A 21,365-nucleotide genomic window follows, 5' to 3' on the forward strand; every position below is an offset into this window, starting at 1 on the left:
TGGGGGGGGGGGGGGGGGGGTCCGCGCGAACCCTGTGTACGGTGCCTGAAGAGGGCCCGACACTCGGGCTACGAGTCTGGGGGATTTGGCCTACGGCCTAGTGTACACTATTTGGGTAAACAGCGTGTCGATCTAAAGTAAAGGGAGAATATGATGCACCCTTTGACTCGTGTAGGCGCGGAAGTGGTTGGGTTGCCTGTGTGTTTCGTGATATCACGTGACGGGGAGGGTTGTCTTGCAGGAAGTAGCATTCGAACAACTGATCGACCCTGTTCTTGTTTCGGTTCTATTTCTTCTAATTTGATCATGTGGAGAGCTGGAGTTGACATTAAGGCAAGCACAGAGGCTGCTGATGATGATTGGGAGACTGATCCGGACTTTGTGGTAAGTGAATCCTGTTTAAAACCATTCTTGAATACCTTGCTCCATTCACAAAGTCTCAGCAATGAGTTACGGAATTTGGCTCAACTTCAGCACAACCTATGCAACAAGTCCCGCTTATATGATTAGTTGCATATCTCTATCAGTGATTGGATGTAGTCAAACGGTAGCTCACTGGGAATCCACTTCATAGCATGTGCTGGTCTTATGCCTTATGTTTAAAATACTAAGCATTTCTCCGTGCCATGAATGCGAACTTTATAAACAGTAAGCCTTATACTTATAAGGACATGATTCCTGTATGCTCTCTTTGAATACGAGACTAAAATTGTAGAGTAATTTTAGATAATTGATTTTCCACCGCTCACTCTAAAATGTAAGAACTCGAATGCTTCGTAAAATGCCAGTTATACATAAAAAGTGGATTAATCATCTCTCATGGTCTATCGGTGTGTTGGGAATATGTGTATATTCAGTGTTATGAAGCCCCATACATACATCGCAAACACAGGCCAGTCTTGTTGGCACTTCAAATCACCTTCCAACATAGATAGTATGCAAATAACTTTAGCTTTGTTAGTTGGCAATGTTTCTACAGGCTTAGCCTTAAAAAGAGCTTTCTTATTAAAATAGAGGTTGGCATAATGGGATATTCTCAGAGTTAAACAATGTTTAGAAATTTGGATACCACATCTAAGGAATAAGTACTGCCCTTGTTTTAGCTCTACTCTGAAATAGGCACAAAACCCGGGGGGGGGGGGGGGGGGGTGGACTCCAATAAAACAGATGGGGGTGATCATTGGCAAAATTGATTTTAACCCTAAGGAATGGCACTTTTTTTTACCCCTAAGAGATAGCAAATTTGGTGTGGCTGAAATAATTTTTTACCCTTAGAGATAGCAGAATCGGAAAAAACGTTAGACGCTCCCTTAGAAATAGAAGTTCGTTTTATACATAGCAGAATCTGAAAAGAATCCTTCAACACCCCCTAAGGGATGACAGTTGGTCGAAATTTTCTACCCTAAAAGATATTAACAATCACCCCCATCTACTTTTCTGGAGAGTCCCCCCAGGCACAAAACCATGACTAACAATATGTCCCCCTCCCCCCACATTTAACTTCTGCTGTACAGTATTACATTGAGGCTAGAGAATCAATCAGCCTGAATAATACAAGGAGAAGTAGTAGAAACATTAGTAAGCATGAGCAAGTGTAATTTCAGGGCTAAAACATCACTGCTATACACAGCTGGCTAAACTCAACAACTGAACTCCATTTTATTTCTGAACAACCCACGACATATGCACACGAGCCATTCCAAATAAGTTTGTACAACACAGGGAGCCCATCCCAATATAACACACCAAGCTAGTGTTGGGTAAAGTAATTGAATAGTCATGTTATCTTTATCAGAATGATGTTTCAGAGCAAGAGCAGCGTTGGGGAGCTAAGACAGTCGAGGGGTCGGGTCATCAAGAGTCACTCAAGTAAGGCGATTCAATGGCCGTCCATCTATCTGCTTGTCTGTCACTCTATCCCTCTCTCTATGTCATTGGCTGACCTTGGCGTGATCCAAGGAGGGAAACCTGTCCCTTATCTTCAAAGATTTTGTCACGAAAAAGTCTAAGAAAAAAAAAAACGAGCAATACCTAGGGCTTCCCCTGTCTAATGTCTTGTCAGATATATTTTCTTCTAGTGTCCCCTTCACTAATGTAGCAAATTGCTGTTTTTTCGTTACTCTAAAACTTAATAGTTTTTATTTCTTTGTGTTAAATATTTACAGCATCAAACAGCTACGCAAAGAAGTTGAGTCAGACCACCAGAAAGTAAAGAAAGGTGGGTTTTGTTTTTGTAGCAATCTAGTCTACTGTAATGATTCAAATAAGTGCTTGGGGCATTTTTTTTGGTCTTTGGGGGCGCTTATTAAATTTCAGCGAAAAAAAAGTTTCTGAATCGATTAATAATGTGATAATTTAATTGCGGGATTGCAGTGCTTTTGTTTGGATATTTAAAGGGGAGAGAAGGGGGCACTTACTTAAAGGAGGGTGCTTATTTAGGATCATCACGATATTATGAGTGGAATCCTAACCGACATACACCCTGGCATATTGGCCTTATAAGGAGAACCATGCTGTATGCAATAGACACTTTTCCAGGTCCTTTTCAGGATAAAATACCTTATTTCCTGTTTAAAACCTCAAGATACCCTGAAATTCAAATTTCCCCCATGAAGCAAGAGGAGAGGCCTGTTTTGTTGCAGTTCAAGAATTATTGTAGACTGTACAGCTTTCAGACTTGAATAGAATGTATATTTCTCACTGTATCTTTGAAAGTTGTTGCTTGACTTTTTTTTATAATTTCAGAGGAGATGGAATCTGGGTATCCTTTGTGACTTTGAATAAAATTTTTGACCATTCACTCAACCTTTGCATTAGACACAAAATGCTTCAACTTTTTCATGTGTGAAGTGTAATAGGCAGGCGTGTACCCAGGGTTTGCTTAAATGGGATGGGGGTGGAGTAGTCATATGTTTAATTATATGGAAAAGGCATGATATCTGATGATTGCTCAATAAAAAATGACCCATTTTTTGGCAGTCAAGTATAGGGAGGGTGGGGGGGGGGCAAGATTGTATGCTTGGTCACCTATAGAAAAATGGCTATGCCTCTGTTTACACCATTTTGCCGAAAGCTTGCATATATTTTGTTCGAAGCTTCCTGGAAGATAACCTATGAATATTTGCCAGGACAAAAATACACTATAAATCTTGTGTCAATTTTGAAAGTAAACAAGTTAATTGTCATCGAAGTTAGTAGAGTCTCCCTCGACTAACTATATTGCCATTCTTTGAGTTCTCTCATCCATATGTAAGCGGTTCCTTAACTATTCAATAGTCCAAAGGCATCATATGGATATGGTGGAAAGTTTGGTGTACAGAAGGACAGAATGGATAAAGTAAGAAACTCCCCATTAGAAAGCATACACTATGATTCATCCAGTTAGAAGCTTAAAACACACTGCTGCTACACATGTACCATGCATTAACATTATCATGTTTTATTATCACAAATATATTTACATTCTATCATGTCAACTTATAGCTAATCGGGGGAGGCATAGATAATATATGAATTACTACTCACCCCTGGAGGCAAACTAAATCATCTATTGATAGCTTAAAAAATTAAAATATGTTTCAGAAAAAAATATTTACAAATCAATTTTAAGTTAATCTTAAAGAACTGTAGCAAATCTCCTTTATTACAAAGTTGCAACTGACTGACTGACACCTCAATGAATATTTACGTTGTATGATATCTCTTCCTTTGCCTGAAGCTAAACGAACTATACTTTAACTAAGTGATGGTAATACTAACTATTCTGACTTTTAGAGTGGTTTTCAAAATCCTGTGCAATAAAATGTTATTGTTAAAGTTTAATAGTCAAGGCAGAACAAAAGAAAGAAAGAAAAACAAAGACATTACAGTGTATTAGTACTAAATAAACTAAATATTATTTTATGGGTTTTTGAAAACCACTCTATTCTAGAAGAGGAAAGAGTTTGAGAAGATGGGACATATCTACTGCTTGTTAGTTTATTTTTCAACATACAATATTCTTTTGATGTTCTGTTTCTAGAATGTTGTTGGATTTGACTATGAAGGCAAGGTTGATAAGCATGCATCCCAACAAGGTAAGCTATTTAAAACATTTGCTACTTATAAATACAGTAGCAGAATTACATTTGTTAATCTTTCACATACCTGTCAACTCTCCCGTATTAGGCAGGAGTCTCGAGATTTTGAACCACTTCTCCCTCTCTCCCACGTGGAGCACCAAATCTCCTGCTTTTTGTTGATTTTAATTGCCTAAAAAATCCTTCTATCAAAAAAAAAAAACAAATGCAGATGTGCTAACACACTGGGCCACCCATGATTTCTGTGATTCTGATAGTAGGAAAGCCACCACTGCTATTACTTGCCATCCCCCTGTGGGGATATAACTGCCCTTCCTACCCAAAATAAATATACCCCACCCCTCCCCCCAAAAATTATCAAGCTTTCAGATTTTCTGGGGTTGACAGGTATGCTTTTGTGAAACACCTTACTGTATCAACTTACTAGATGGGATCCAATGCCATACCATATTCAGTAGATAAAATGAAGCATACTGTATCTATGAAATACAAGAGTGGAATATAGATTTGCTCAACACATTTTTCCCTTCCATTAAGACAACATTATATAATATACCATAGAACATACAAAACAACTATTTCAAATAAGGTTGCACTAGAAAATCTAGGTGTCAGAAATAGCAGTGGTTTATTGGTAACTTATAAATGGCTGTACCTGGTTCCTGAAAGCCATGTGAATGTTTACAAGCAAAAAATCCTACAGTTTTCTAAACGTTTTTATTTTTGCTTATTTGCTTGTTTATTTGATACCCATAAAGCACCACTGGTTACAACTGTTCGGAGTGCAATTTGATATGAAAGACAAATACAATAAATAGAAATACATTGCTTGATGGGCAGATTACTCCAAGGGCTTTGGCGGCAAGTATGGTGTGCAGAAAGACAGAGTCGATAAGGCTGCTGTGGGGTATCAGTATGAGGGAAAGACAGAAGCACATCAATCCACCAAAGGTACATTCTGAAGGTGCCATTTTCTTTACACTCATGTAACACGTGAATCACCTGATAACACTATTAATATTATAAAAAGGAACCTGTAATGTATGTTTTTAGTTATTTGTTTACAACCTTTATGGTGTAGTCAATTTATAAACCTTTTTAAGTTTAAAAAAGTACAGCATCATCACCATTGTCCTTGTCATCATCATCATTATAATGATCATCATCATCATCACCATCATCATTATTATCATTAATGTAATCACCATCATAAATAACTATTTTATTTTTTTTATTTTACCTCTAATCTTACATCAGCACATCATCATCATTGCCTACCTTCTACCAACCTTTCCTCTGCATTATCACTCTAATGTGTGATGAAAAGTCTCAATAACTTATTTTCTTATGCAATTAACTGTATTAACATTATTTCTGATATCTCTGATATAGATCATATTATCTTTTAGTTATTCTAAATTTTGACAAAATTTCCAGATCACTCTAAAGGATTTGGAGGCAAATATGGAGTTATGAAAGACAGAGTGGACAAGGTTAGGCTTGTGATTAAATTTACCAATTAATTTAGGTTTTACTTGATTATTGTTTTTAATCAACAAATGAAAATTGATCTAAATTTCAAGCTGTCACCATATTCTTATATTTTGATTTATATTTCAGGCTGCTGTGGGATATGACTATGAAGGAAAAACTGAGGCCCATGCTTCAACCAAAGGTAGAGATAAAAACAAATCTGAAGTAGGCTCAAGTGAAGTGGTTGCCTTCTTTTTGTTTGCATATGACTTTGAATGAGTAATTGCTTTGTTACCTGTGGTAGCCCAGTCAAAAAATGCAACTGGTTACTTTAGGACTGTGGTTATACTTTGAAAAATATATCTTTCCTTGCATTATTCTAAACACCAAAAAAATATAATTTGAATGTTTTTTTTTTGATGGATGGATTTGAGTTCCAAATGATACTGGTACTTGCAGTACCACCCACAAGATGCAAAACCTTTGGCGACACGGCCTTTGACCATGCTGGTCCCTCTGTGTGGAACTCGCTACCCAAGAGACATAAAAGGCCGTGGAGCCAAGCCATTTAAAAATGCACTAAAAACCCATCTTTGCCGATTGGCTTATTTCACCTAGAGGTTTTAACTGCCGTGTTACAATTTGTTATATTGATTTATTATTATTATTATTATTATTATTATTATTATTATTATTATTATTATTATTATTATTATTATTATTATTATTATTATTATTATTATTATTATTATAAAGGCAGATTAAATTTATTTGAGTTTTATAACCTGATGTATTTTTGTGTTGTGTTTCCAGACTTCTCCAAAGGCTTTGGTGGCAAGTATGGTGTACAGAAGGACAGAGTTGATAAGGTTAGTTTAGCAAGGCTCATGTTCAAAGTTTATATAGAGAGGTTGAGTGTAAGAGTGTGTACAAAATGTATAATATAAAGGTGTCTGGTAAATGGAATTACCCTTGAAATGGTGTCCATTATATTAAGGTTCCATGGTACAAAGGTGTCCATTAAATGGGGTTCCCATTGTACAAATGTGTCCATTATATGGAGGTTCATCTGTACAAAAGTGTCCATTATATGGGGGTTCTCTTGTACAAGTGTCCATTATAGAGGTCCCCTTATACAAAGTTGTCCATTGTATTGAGGTCCCATTGTACAAATGTGTCCATTATATGGAGGTCCCATTGTACAAAGGTGTCCATTAAATGGGGGTCCCATTGTACAAAAGGTGTCCATTGTATTGAGGTCCCATTGTACAAATGTGTCTATTATATGGAGGTCCCATTGTACAAAAGGTGTCCATTAAATGGAGGTCCCATTGTACAAAGGTGTCCATTAAATGGAGGTCCCATTGTACAAAGGTGTCCATTAAATGGAGGTCCCATTGTACAAAAGGTGTCCATTGTATTGAGGTCCCATTGTACAAATGTGTCTATTATATGGAGGTCCCATTGTACAAAAGGTGTTCATTAAATGGAGGTCCCATTGTACAAAGGTGTCCATTAAATGGAGGTCCCATTGTACAAAGGTGTCCATTAAATGGAGGTCCCATTGTACAAAGGTGTCCATTAAATGGAGGTCCCATTGTACAAAAGGTGTCCATTGTATTGAGGTCCCATTGTACAAATGTGTCTATTAAATGGGGGTCCCATTTTACAAAGGTGTCCATTAAATGGAGGTCCCATTGTACAAATGTGTCCATTATATGGAGGTCCCATTGTACAAAAGGTGTCCATTAAATGGGGGTCCCATTGTACAAAAGATGTCCATTAAATGGGGGTCCCATTGTACAAAGGTGTCCATTAAATGGAGGTCCCATTGTACAAAAGGTGTCCATTGTATTGAGGTCCCATTGTACAAATGTGTCCATGAGGGTTCCCATTTACTAAGATGCCCATTATATGGAGGTCCCATTGTACAAAGGTGTCCATTATATGGAAGTTCTCGTCTACAAAAGTGTTCATTATATGGAGGTCCCATTGTACAAAGGTGTCAATGTTATGGGGTTCCCATAATGGCATTGTACTAAGAAGCCCATTATATGGAGGTCCCATTGTACAAAGGTGTCTATTATATGACGGTTCTTCTGTACATAGGTATCCATTATATGGAGGTTCTATTGTTTGGCCTTAGGTCAAGAAGAGCACGGCAGAATGTGTTTCTATTTAACGCACAAATGAGATTTTTACGAAAATAAACACTTTGTTATGTAACGTGTCAAACAAAAAGGACAACTTTTTTCGTTCCATCGGTCAAAATGGGAAATGGACTTCCTGATAGTCTGTCAATGGACTTCCTATAGTCAGTCAAGCGAAAATTCGCCAGCAAAGCTAGCAGGTGTTGGCGCAGTTTGCACGGGGTCTAAGGCCCGATTCATACTTCGTGTTCCTACTGTGCCGTATATAATCATCTATTTGTATCGACACAATTACATTGTGTTCAACGTTGATTCAGACGTCGAACTGTTCATGTGCCGAATTTAAACAATTAGCAGGGGCGGATTTAGGCAGGGGGGAGGGGTTGGGTTGTTATCCACCCCCCCCCCCCTGCCCTTAAGGGTAAAAACGGACAGGAGGTACTGATCATGTGCCTTCGCCATGTGCCTTACTTTGCTGACGTGATAAATCCTATACAGCTTGAAGTATTGTTAGATCTATATGACCTACCAAGAACCAGTGGATCAGTAATACGGTAAGCCGTCTATCTGGCGATTATCCACCCCCCATTTTGAAATCCTGGATCCGCCCCTGATTACATTCGGCACGGCAGGAGCGCGACGTATGAATCGGGCCTTATTTCCGTAAAAATCTCAATCGCGCGTAAAATAGAAACACATCCTAGCGTGCTCCCTTGCTTGGGTGGGATAGTTAAGCACGGTTTGTGGTTATTAATTCTTGATGGTTCCTTCTTTAGTCTGCTGTGGGTTTTGAGTATCAGGGCAAGACGGAGGCTCATGAATCTCAGAAAGGTAGGATCATCCCATTTCTGTGATCACCCGTTCTTCTGAGAGCTTTTGGCGTTTGGCACCCTCTATCGTATACAGTCGTTTGACAGTCATCAACCGGCTTTGCGACTACGTGACAAGCCCGCATGTAAGCATGGGTAAAAAACACTGAAGCGCGTCTAAGTCTGAAGTTATGCAGTGGCTAATATATGCGGCTAAGCTCTTCAGTAGTTTTGACACATGCTTACATGCGGGCTTGTCGCGCAGTCGCGAAGCCAGTTGATGACAACCTTTTGTCAAACAAATGTAGATCTGGTGTCCTCCTCATGTTCTTGTGAAAAACTTTGAAACGAGGCTATTTTTGATCAGCTTATCCTAGAAGATTCTGGAGTCACTGGTGGCCCAGTGTGTTAGCATGTATATGTAGGCTCTCACCGCTGAAATGGCATCGATTCTCGGTCGGGACATGAAGAATTTTTTGTCCCTGAAATCGACTTTTTGAACATTTATGTGAGCTTACTAGAAGCTTGTGTTCCTCGGTTCCAGGATTATTAGGAAGAATTATTAGGAAGTATTAGGATTTTTAATATGAAGCGATTACAACATGGCTGATATACTGTAAGCGCAAAAGAAATACTAAAAAGCCTCGGTCGATACGCCAAAGCCTCAGTTTGATATTTCCTGGCATGACCTTACTCTCTGTTAGTAAGTAGTTAGTCACGACTACAAATTAGCCAATCACAGCGCGCGTACTATCGTAGCCATATAATAACATGATTTATTTATTTTTATTAATCAATCTTATCTTATATTTACTATTTTCCTTACAGATTATTCTAAGGGGTTTGGTGGAAAATTTGGAGTGCAGAAGGACAGGGTGGACAAGGTGTGTTGCTAATTCCACCAAAAAGGTGTCCCTTAGCCCTTTTTTTACACTTAAACAGCCTCTGTCAGACGCCATTTTGTCATCCTAGCAAAGTATTAAGTGTGAAAAAGCATCCATTTCCATCGACTTATTTGGAAAAGCCAATACGATATTCTTGATTAAATTTGGTAAATGAAGTATTAAACTTTCTTTTTAGATGGTTATTTCAAGATTCAACACATTATGTGCCTTTTAATATTTCCTGAAAACAATAACAAAGAAAGGCGTGGCTGACATGGGCATTTTAAGTTTGCACCCGATAATCCAAGAGTCGTAACCCACAGTGGTTCATGGGTAACGTAGAAATTACTAAAATGGTCTCTGAAAGGAATATAGGTTTTTACAAGCAAAATAAAAAAAAAAGAACGACACAGTTTTCCAAACCTGGTTTAGTCGTTGTTTACACTTTTGAGTTAAAACTGTTTATTCATTTTATACACCCGACGCACTGTAGGGTTCAACATCTGAGTGCAAACTAATTTCAAATATGTGTATAAAAGCAATAATATTAAGGCCGATTTAGACAGCACGGTTTAGTCATATGCGACCTGTCTACGACATGTCTTAGCCCTGAATTACACACCACGACTTTCGATGTCGGGCATCGTAGTAGCCCAGTCAATTTACGGTTTAAGACCGGACTAATTTCAACACAAGGTTTTTCAACGTTTTTGTATTAATTAAGTCTTTTTTTAACATACGTCATAAGTCTTAAAAATCGGAGCACGCAAACAGCCCGAAAAACCGAATTCAAATTTCCACATACAAGGCTTGTATGAAAAACCACAGGGATCCCAAATGATGAAAATCACGAAAAATATACATACTTTGAAAAAATCTAATTTATGCCACTATAAATGATGAGAAATATATATTTCTACACGATCTGGATAAAAATTAACGTATAGCTTATCTATTTTTTGGCAAAATCCACAGGTTTCTACTAGTTATCGGGTGACAAGGACCTAAAAAATCTGTGTACACTTCACCCAAAATAACTGAACTACTTCAAATAACGTTATTTTATCCTAATCGTGTAGAAATATTTATCTCTAGTAATCTATAGTGGTATAAATTCCTTTTTTCTAAAGTGTGTATTTTTTTCGTGATTTCCATGATTTGGGAAACCTGTGGATTTTCATACAAGCCTTTTATTTAAAAATTCGATCCCGTTTTTCGGGGTGTTTGCCTGTTCCGAGTTTTTTTTAAGACTTTTAGTATGTTATAGAGGGATACTTTCTATGCAAGAATCTGTTTAAAAACCTTGTGTTGCAATTAGTCCGATGTTTGCCCCTTTTTTGACGTAGATTGACTAGACTATAGCGGAGTCGTAGGCTGATTCACATTCTGCAAATCGAGTTGTAGAGGTGTAGCGGGCAAGAAGCATACAACTAAATCGTGTTGTCTAAATCAGCCTTTACTGTTTTCTTCCAGTCTGCTGTCGGCTACGACTATGAAGGAAAAACCGAAGCTCACGACTCCCAAAAAGGTATAAAGAGGCTCTGTGGTTTCTAAATATAGTCAATATTCAATAGGATATTGCCGTTAATGGAGGCTATACTAAAAATGTCTTTCTTCGATAATAGACGTCGGGTCTAAAATAGGAAACTGTCAAGACAAACTTGCTGTGAATGAAACTGCTGATATCTTTTTTCCTTAGACTACTCAAAGGGCTTTGGTGGGAAATATGGCGTGCAAAAAGACAGGGTTGACAAGGTGGGGTAGATCAACACAGACCGGAAATCTTTCTGCCATTGTTGGTGATGACAATGATGATAGTGTCCAAGATGATTAGGATAGCAATGCTGACGACAACAAATATTGTAATAATAATTGTTATGGTGATGAAAAAGATGTTAATGATGACAACGACATGGATGATGGTGACTACGGGAAAGGAGATAATGACAACACCGACAATGACAAAAATGATTATGATTACGAACATGGTGATCATGATGATGATCATGACGACTAAAAATACATATCAAACATATTTCCCACATATAGTGTCCTTCGTATGTATTGCCTTATATGGGCATTGATGCCCATATTTAGAAAAGCTAAAGTTTTCCCGCTCCCTGATCTACAGAAAATATGGTGAAAAAAGCTGATTCCTGTCAATTTGAGACTCGCGGCCAAAATTGGTTTGAAAAACTTGATCGCTTGGTCAAATCTTTTTCTCGCCGATCTTGAAAAGCCTATAGACCCAGGCCTCCAAAAGGTCGGCCGAGTGGGTATGAAGGTCACCCAAATAATGATATGTAATGATTATGATTCTGACGACTCACAAGATAATGATAATGACGACGACAAACAAGATAATCATCACACGCAAACACCCCCCATACCGTCACTATGTTTTTAACAATCGATTTCAATATTTTTTGTCAGTCTGCAGTGGGATTTGACTACGAAGGCAAGACTGAGGCTCATGACTCACAGAAAGGTTAGTCCTGATGACCACAGTAGAAGTATTGCTGTGAAGATAATGATAGTAATAAATGCATTGCCGCATTGTCACCAGTTTACTTCCGGTCGATTACGTATTTAATCTCCGATTATTTTTAACGGAAAACGCGAAAAATATTTCAAAATATTGAAAGCAGTGTGTCTATTGGAAGTTTCTTCGAGGATGTGATCGATAATTCAGAGCGGATGGCCTGTTAAATATCTCGGATTCTAATAGATTCTTTTGTCTTTTAACGGTTGAGGTCTCCGTCGGACCTCCGCAAGTAAACTGGTGACAATGTGGCTTTAAACACGAAAGTCGTCGTCGTTAAAATTACACCCATTCATTCAAATAAGGGACTAAGAGATCACGTGCCTTTTTAGGTGGCAACCTAGCTCGCGCTCAGGCTCTTAGCGGCAAATTAAAAGCAAGAAAAAGCAGCTTCGCTTAAGTTTAAGGCACAATGGTTTTTATTTGGAAAGAGTTTATTTTCATTGAAGATTATTTTTTTTCCTTGGTCCTCTGGCATGACGGGCGCAGTAATGTCTGTGTTTATTTTGGCGTGAATTTGTCACCCGAAAAGGTCACGTGATCTCTTACCTATTACCTATCCAAACTTTACTGCTTATTTAAATAACAGCTTTGGGTTATTTGCATAAAACATTAATGCGCACGTCTATTCTTTATGTTTCTAGATTATTCCAAGGGCTTCGGAGGGAAGTTTGGTGTCCAGAGCGACCACATGGATAAGGTATGCTAACAGTGTTCAGGCCCGCAGCCAGGATTTTGAGCGGGGTGGTTCGTTTTTCCATTTCAGCGGACCAAATTTCCGGTATACCCTCTCCTCGCCTTATTACATTAGGTAATCAATCTTGTATTTAAAATGTTATTAATATGGTGCTTTATAACATATATCGATAATAATCAAGTGATTATCATAAAAATATTTTTATAGTCATTTTAAAGATATATTGATGTGCACGGTATATCTCCAGCCAAACGTTATATATTTTTGTTTGCTCTGAGCGGACCTTCAAGCCGGGTGGGGGGGTTTGTCCGAACCTCCCCCCCCCCGCTGGCTACGGGCCTGAGTGTTTAGAGTAAAAAACCTTTGATAGCTAACCCCCCCTCCTTGCAGCTGCTATGCTGAAGCACAAGAGCACATACACCTATTTCAAATAAGGTTGCACTCATGTATCGTAACCTGCAGTGCTTCATGGTATCAAGTAAATAAGCAAACATGCGTAAATAGATTCAGGTTTCAAAAGCTTTAGAATTGCTGTTTACATTCTTATGAACATTCACATAGCTTTCAGATACAAGATAGATACAAGATTCAGCCGTTTATACGCTACCCATGAAACACCGCGGGTTACCACCAATTGGTTCTGTACATGCCCGCAAATGACCCCCCCCCCCCCCCCCAAAGCACACAGTAGGCCCGCAAATGATCCAGGCCCGCCAATAAGACTCAAAAAACAACATAACAGGCCCGCAAATGATCCCGTAACAATTTACCGAACCCAGAATAAAGTGCTCGACTCTATGCTAGATAAAAAAGAACTCTTTCTTTCTGTAAAAAAAATTTAAATTGGACGTGAATTATACATTTTAATAAAAAAAAACATTAAAACATAAAGCAATATATTATCTTAACTCTAGCCACGCAAAATGTAGCTTAGATGAGAAATTGTTCGTTTTTCTGTTGGGAGGGAAACCGGAGAAAACACCCAGATTAAAGGCGAAAACAAACAAAGCACAACTATCGTCGAGACTGGCATTTCAGTTAGTTGGTTGTCACCTTTTCTTTGTTTTTGTTTTTTCTCCGGGTTCTTTGGTTAAGCATACAGTACTCGTTTTCTTACTGTTCCTGTTAGCTTCGAGTTTCCTATTACTCAAGAATAAGAACTCATTTTTGCGCTCGTCTTTCCCGATAGCAACGCTTTTAACTATGATAATGATTTCAATAATGGTAACGATGGTGATATAATGATATTGATTTTTATAATCGGGATCTCTTCGTCTCCCAGGCTGCTGTTGGCTACGACTACGAAGGCAAAGTTGGCGAACACGAGTCTCAAAAAGGTACTGTTATAACGACCCCAGGCATCGCAACATCCGTGAAAGGGGCTGGTAGTACAAAGAAATTTAGGGATCGCGGTTAGAAAGGGGCTGGTGGTGCTATAGAAATTCAGGGATCGCAGAGAGGAAGGGGCTGGTAGTGCTATAGAAATTCAGGGATCGCAGAGAGGAAGGGGCTGGTGGTGCTGGTGGTGCCAAATTTTTAGCCCTACCACTTTAGAGTGGTTTCCGCAGTCCCTGAAACTGCTTATTAGTAGCCGTTCGAATATTGGAAAAACCATCTTAACAAAGCCACATATCTTCTCCTATGTGTAGATTATTCCAAGGGATTTGGCGGCAAGTATGGAGTGCAGAAAGATCATATGGATAAGGTGCGGTTTGTAAGGACAGTTGGAAGACTTCTTGATAACTGTAGTATTCAGTATTAAGCAAAACGTGCTGAAATAGATCCCAGGCGATCGTGTACGATTATGATCGAGCGTGATCATATGGAAACCATTCGGAATGCGATTGTATGGTCAAATTTGCTGCAATCGACTGTGATCATATGGAAATCAGCCTTTGGTTGAAAACGACTGTAACTTATCACTTAACACATTTTTATGTCACACTTTTACATCTCTATCCATTTCTTTTGTTTTCCGCCGTCGTCGTCCACGTTGTCGGTACCAAATTCTCTCGATTCGTTCATAAGTTGTTGCTGTCACACGTTTCATTCCATGTCGTATGTGCTATTGTGTTCCTGCGATGATTTTTTTCTTATCATTTTTTTCTGATTTTACCGATTTTGTTTGGACAGAGTGCTAAAGGCTATGAGGACATGGAGGAGGCATCCGGTTCTTACCAGCCCGCCAAACCACGTGGAGGTAAACCACTCAATGCCACCCTTAAAAAATTGCGCGATAGCCTAGTGGTCTAGTAGTCTCCAGCAAAAGCACCAGGGTTAACCCGGATAGGTCAACTTAGTCCGTACTTACCTTTCATTCATGTAAACTGCGTGAGAGCACACTGGGCCTTCAATAGCAGTCCGGATAAGACACCATATAATTATAAATCCAGTATAATTCAGCATATGGCTGCAATTCTGGATAAACTCGGCCCAAATACCTCCCTCCCTCCCATTAGCGATTCTGTTGTAAAAGGATAATGCCGCCTCTGATAATTACTTCCTAGAGCTGATTAAAAAGGTGCTGTTGCTCTAGTTTTCTTTTCTTTTCTTTCCAGATTCCGGAGCTGCAAGCAGTTTGAAAGCGCGATTTGAGAACATGGCAAAACAAGAAGAAGAGGTCTGTAGTTATTGTTAACTTTGTGCAAATAGCGCCAGCATTGTTGGCAAAAGCGGTCAGCATCGGCCCAGCAATGTTGGCGCTGTTTGTATATTATCTTTCGAGGTGCTGCTTATCATTTTGCAAACGTGTGTGAACTTTTGTGTTTTGTGCTCTATTGTAGCACCCTAGACAATTTAAGAAAATAGTAAATAAGGGTGCGAGAGTATTTTATTTAATTGACATGAATTTCACTATTCGATCAAGTTCGCCAAGAAAGATTCCGCGCTCGGCGGAATCCTCTTGTGAAGCCCGTGTCAATCAAAACTGATTCTCGTATTCTGATAGGCTTATTCCCCTACAAAACTAGCCATGGTTAGCCCTCGCAATATTTTATGAAATGTATTTTGTTGTCAATGATTTACTTTTTTTTATAGGATGCAAGGAAGAAAGCAGAAGAAGAAAAACAGAGGAGGCAAGCGAAAGAACAGCGTGAGAGAGAAGCGGCGCAGCGCAGGCAAGAAATGGTAAGATAGTCCTGATGAGATGATCGCCCAATAACTAGACCTGACTTTAAATTCCCTTAAAACCACTTGGACACCTCTAAAGCCCCACTAGCGAGCATTGCGTGCGAAGTCTCGCTAGACATGCTGGCATACCGTTTGACTTGTGGCCACTAAAGCCATTAGAGGATTAAACTTCGCCAGCAACGCTTGGAGCTATTTGATCGGGACTTAAAGAAGGCCAATCACGTCGCCACTTTATGCTTCCGCTCAATGGCGAGTCACACAAAGCATCCATTTCCATCGGCTAATTCAAGCAAGCAACCAAGATATTTTCAATCAAATATCGTTAATAACGTATCAGACTTCATTCTTAGATTGTTATTTTGAAGTTTCCTAGCAAATAAACCTATTCAATTCAATTCACTTTTCATTTCCTTTCAATTTTACAATAACAAAGTATGGGTGATCGACATTCTTTAACAATCCCCTAATTTGAACTGTTTTCCTTGAGGGTTCCATCGAGTAAACGGGCTTCCACAGTACTGATTTTTCTCCTAAAGGAAGCAGCCAAGGACGCAGAGGCCTCAGAAAGGGAAGCAGAGGCTGAGCGGGCTGCAGCTGAGGATGAAGCCCGACGGCAACAGGAGGAAGCTGAGCGGGAGGCGGAGGAAGCCCGACGGCAACAGGAGGAAGCTGAGCGGGAGGCGGAGGAAGCCCGACAGCAACAGGAGGACGCGGAGGACGAGTATGAGACAGTGTCACACGAGCCAGTATCTGAGGAGCCGTCTGCCCCACAAGAGGTAGAGGTCACTAGTTCGGACCTAGTACAGTACCAAACTGGTACCAAACATACACCGATTTCAGAAGACGTTAAGTGAAAATGGTGAATTGCTCGATTGGCAAATGGCAGTTGGAGGACCTTTAGATAATTATAAGTTATAGCATGGCACGTACGTGGGAAATTTCGTGATTAAATTTCCCCCCAACTGAGGGATGATAAATTGAAGGCCCGACGCCGAAGGCGAGGTTCCGCGGATATTTAATCGCTAAATTGCTCGCGATGCCATACTAGAACTTTGTTATATATTATTGTTTTCGAGGGGATATCTTCCCTCAGAAAACAAAAGAATTCGAGGTGATTATGTTTACATTGAATAGATTTCTACTGAGTCGCGGAGAATATGGCGTTGCTCTGGCTTTGTAATGGTTTAATTATAAGGTTTATTCTTACAAATAGTCAGTTACCATAGACAACTGTATTCGCCGTTTTCACTAACGTTTCTGTTTCTTCAATGCAGTGTAAATGGGATCGATTTAAGATTTTTTAAATCTTTATTTGTATTCATTTGCATTGACGGCTCATAGATAATACGACGTTTGTATTTGATACTCATGGAGTACTGTGTCACGCAAAAAGATACAACGGTTCTATTATTTCTAACAAATATTTCGCGGTTCCAGGAGGCAAGTGGAGCCACCGGAGTATCAGCCGTTGCCCTGTACGACTACCAAGCAGGTACTTGCCAACACTTTGTCCAGTTGACCATTGTTCCACCACTACTTGTGCCTTGTCCACTTTGTCTGCCGTTTGTATCCTATCTAGCTGTCTTTATCGCCTGTCCCTGTTCTTACATCTGCTTTTCCATTCACGTGTCTGTCTCTGTCTAGGACCCGCTTTTTACGTCCGCGCTCGATTGTCACCCCACGGGTCCGCGCTCGATTGTCACTCCACGTGTCCGCGCTCGATTGTCACTCCACGTGTCCGCGCTCGATTGTCACTCCACGTGTCCGCGCTCGATTGTCACTCCACGTGTCCGCGCTCGATTGTCACTCCACGTGTCCGCGCTCGGTTGTCACTCCACGTGTCCGCGCCCGATTATCACTCCACGTGTCCGCGCTCGATTGTCACTCCACGTGTCCGCGCTCGATTGTCACTCCACGTGTCCGCGCTCGATTGTCACTCCACGTGTCCGCGCTCGATTGTCACTCCACGTGTCCGCGCTCGATTGTCACTCCACGTGTCCGCGCTCGATTGTCACTCCACGTGTCCGCGCTCGATTGCCACTCCACGTGTCCGCGCTCGATTGTCACTCCACGTGTCCGCGCTCGATTGTCACTCCACGTGTCCGCGCTCGATTGTCACTCCACGTGTCCGCGCTCGATTGTCACTCCACGTGTCCACGCTCGATTGTCACTCCACGTGTCCGCGCTCGATTGTCACTCCACGTGTCCGCGCTCGATTGTCACTCCACGTGTCCGCGCTCGATTGTCACTCCACGTGTCCGCGCTCGATTGTCACTCCACGTGTCCGCGCTTAATTGTCACTCCACGTGTCCGCGCTCGATTGTCACTCCACGTGTCCGCGCTCGATTGTCACTCCACGTGTCCGTGCTTGATTGTCACCCCACGTGATTGTCACTCCACGTGTCCGCGCTCGATTGTCACTGCACGTGTCCACGCTCGATTGTCACCCCACGTGTCCACGCTCGATTGTCACCCCACGTGTCCGCGCTTGATTGTCACTCCACGTGTCCGCGCTTGATTGTCACTCCACGTGTCCGCGCTTGATTGTCACTCCACGTGTCCGCGCTTGATTGTCACTCCACGTGTCCACGCTTGATTGTCACTCCACGTGTCCGCGCTTGATTGTCACTCCACGTGTCCGCGCTTGATTGTCACCCCACGTGTCCGCGCTTGATTGTCACTCCACGTGTCCGCGCTTGATTGTCACTCCACGTGTCCACGCTTGATTGTCACTCCACGTGTCCGCGCTTGATTGTCACTCCACGTGTCCGCGCTCGGTTGTCACTCCACGTGTCCGCGCTCGATTGTCACTCCACGTGTCCGCGCTCGATTGCCACTCCACGTGTCCGCGCTCGATTGTCACCCCACGTGATTGTCACTCCACGTGTCCGCGCTTGATTGTCACTCCACGTGTCCGCGCTTGATTGTCACTCCACGTGTCCACGCTTGATTGTCACCCCACGTGTCCGCGCTCGATTGTCACTCAACGTGTCCGCGCTCGATTGTCACTCCACGTGTCCGCGCTCGATTGTCACTCCACGTGTCCCCGCTCGATTGTCACCCCACGTGTCCACGCTTGATTGTCACTCCACGTGTCCGCGCTCGATTGCCACTCCACGTGTCCGCGCTCGATTGTCACTCCACGTGTCCGCGCTCGATTGTCACTCCACGTGTCCACGCTCGATTGCCACTCCACGTGTCCGCGCTCGATTGTCACTTCACGTGTCCGCGCTCGATTGTCACTCCACGTGTCCGCGCTCGATTGTCACTCCACGTGTCCGCGCTTGATTGTCACCCCACGTGATTGTCACTCCACGTATCCGCGCTCGATTGTCACTCCACGTGTCCACGCTCGATTGTTACCCCACGTGTCCGCGCTTGATTGTCACTCCACGTGTCCGCGCTTGATTGTCACTCCACGTGTCCGCGCTTGATTGTCACTCCACGTGTCCGTGTGTCTCTCCACCCTTGTCACTCAGTCACCCTTTCTATGTGCATCGGCTTTGTCTTTGTCAACTGTCTATCAAGGGTCTATCAATTGTTTATCGAGGGTGTCATATTAACCGAATACACAGTTTTCTGACATATTACCCTCATAAGCATTGTAAGCACTGCCAGAGGGTTAATTGCATCCACAGTGGTTCTTTTATGTCCCTTTGGTTTTATCCGTCACTGTCTCTGTACGTCTGTTTTTATTCCGTCCAACTTTCTATTCATCTTTTAGTTCGTCACCTTGTCTTTGTACTTCTGGGCCGGGTCCTTAGAAAGCACGTTAACGCTAACCCAGGGATGAATACCCCTTTTATCCAATCAAATGTCCTGCTTTCCAGGAACTTGCCCCGGTTTTCCAACAAAGGGAGTTGTGGGACAACTCTCAGGTCCAAATTTCATATTTCCGCCCGTAACCCTGTTTCGTACGTCTGTTTACCCCCGTCAAAATTATTTAGTGTTTGCCTTTGTCTTTCTTACGGTCTATCTATGCCGTCACCCCTGCCTTTGCCAGTCTATCTGTGTTCAACCCTCTTACCATAATCTGGTCTATCCATACGTCTCTGTAGGATACCTCTTTGTCGGACCTTGCGGTGTTATCTAAGGCCCGAATCATACGTCGCGCTCTTACCGTGCCGAATCTAATTGTCTATTTGTATCGACACAAATACATTACGTTTAACATTGATTCCGACGTCGCACTTAATAGGTCGCGCTCAATAGGTTGTTTGTAGTAAAAGTTGACTCGATGTGGATTTTTGTTGCACAAAATAAAAAAAGTTTGGTATTTAATTCTGCTCATCAAAAGCTCGACGTTAGAATCGGTGTCGAGCTTTTGCCGTCCAGCACGACTGGTGCAGCCAAACCTAGTGACGCGCCGAACTCAATTCTGCTGTGCCAAACTTAATTGATTCATACGTCGAACTATTACGTATGAACCGTGCCTTACGTTGCTGCACCCACTCTTCGTCCTCATTGTTCTTTAAGTCAACGCCTACTTCTAATCCTAACCCTATCCCTTCCAGCTGGTGAAGACGAGATTACCTTCGATCCCGATGACATTATCACCGATATCGAGAAGATTGACGACGGGTGGTGGATGGGCACGTGTAATGGACAAAGAGGGCTTTTCCCGGCCAATTACGTCGAGGAAAACCAGTAAACATAATACGAACATTATTAACATCTTTTTAAACTCAAATTTGTCGGTTGCTCCAACTGCGTGAAACAGTTACTTTCCCATAGTTTCATCGACTTCCTTTACTGAATACCCCTAAACCGAATGCGGGGCAGTTAACCCAAGGATTGTCACGTAGTTTACATAGACAGTAATTTGAGTCTCAAATGAGCTACGTGGCCATCCAGAATCACTTTTGCAAACGGTCGAATGGGAAAAAGTGATTTCTGAGCTTCAACGGTTTTGGCTGCAAAGTGGTATTTAAGACCAAACGTTATTAAAATGTTATTTCGCCTGCTTGGCGCCCAAGACAGTCCCTTTATATCCATTCTTCCATTCGAAAAAGTTATTTGGCCGGTCCACGTACCTATCAGGATTAAGCGTTAAGTCGTACTTTTCACTGTAAAAAGATGATTCTTTTATAGTTGTCTTCGGAATAAGCAGTTTTCGCATAAGTGATTAACACAGTAAACAAAAAGGTCAAATGTAACGGGGGAAAAGTAACCGTATCATTTGCATTTTTATTTTGAATCAAACTGCTATTATATGAATGTAATAATAACGCCTTGTGATTATAGAGACAATTCAGTAAACGCGAAACTATACAGTAGCATTAAAAACAGTTTTGCTCAACGACTGGTGCTTGGTTTACCTTTCTCAAATACATACCCCGATAGTAGTACGCTCAAACAAACAGCTAGCCCTGTAGCCAGGACAGGAAAAAAATGGCATGAAATTTTCCAATTCTCAATATATAAGCTCAAGATTCCTCATACAAGGAGTTCCTCTGACCAAAAGCTTAATTCCAAATTTAAAAGAAATTTTGAAGGTATGAAATTTAGATATAAGCGTGCAAAGTCTTAATTTCTGATCAGAGCCTCTGCAAAAATTCAAGCTTACAGAACTTAACCAGACCTTATTTTGGGTAAACTTGCC

The 21,365-nt window shown here is 41.2% G+C and overlaps 1 protein-coding gene across 1 annotated transcript; it reads left to right on the forward strand.

The window, feature by feature from the left end:
- The first annotated feature begins 215 nt into the window (after window positions 1-215).
- Window positions 216-21,062, forward strand: LOC5522214 (src substrate cortactin). The gene is made up of 24 exons (XM_032367622.2): window positions 216-384; window positions 1,796-1,869; window positions 2,166-2,218; window positions 2,746-2,761; window positions 3,277-3,337; window positions 4,022-4,076; window positions 4,920-5,030; window positions 5,517-5,572; window positions 5,700-5,754; window positions 6,366-6,421; window positions 8,479-8,533; window positions 9,340-9,395; window positions 10,869-10,923; window positions 11,095-11,150; window positions 11,829-11,883; window positions 12,582-12,637; window positions 13,917-13,971; window positions 14,284-14,339; window positions 14,768-14,834; window positions 15,193-15,254; window positions 15,671-15,760; window positions 16,300-16,539; window positions 17,201-17,255; window positions 20,278-21,062. Exons 1-24 carry the CDS (start codon window positions 307-309, stop codon window positions 20,412-20,414), a joined length of 1,710 nt encoding a protein of 569 aa, XP_032223513.1. The 5' UTR covers window positions 216-306; the 3' UTR covers window positions 20,415-21,062.
- The last annotated feature ends 303 nt before the right edge of the window (window positions 21,063-21,365 follow it).

Source organism: Nematostella vectensis, chromosome 15, assembly GCF_932526225.1.
Source record: "Nematostella vectensis chromosome 15, jaNemVect1.1, whole genome shotgun sequence".
NCBI lineage: Eukaryota > Metazoa > Cnidaria > Anthozoa > Actiniaria > Edwardsiidae > Nematostella > Nematostella vectensis.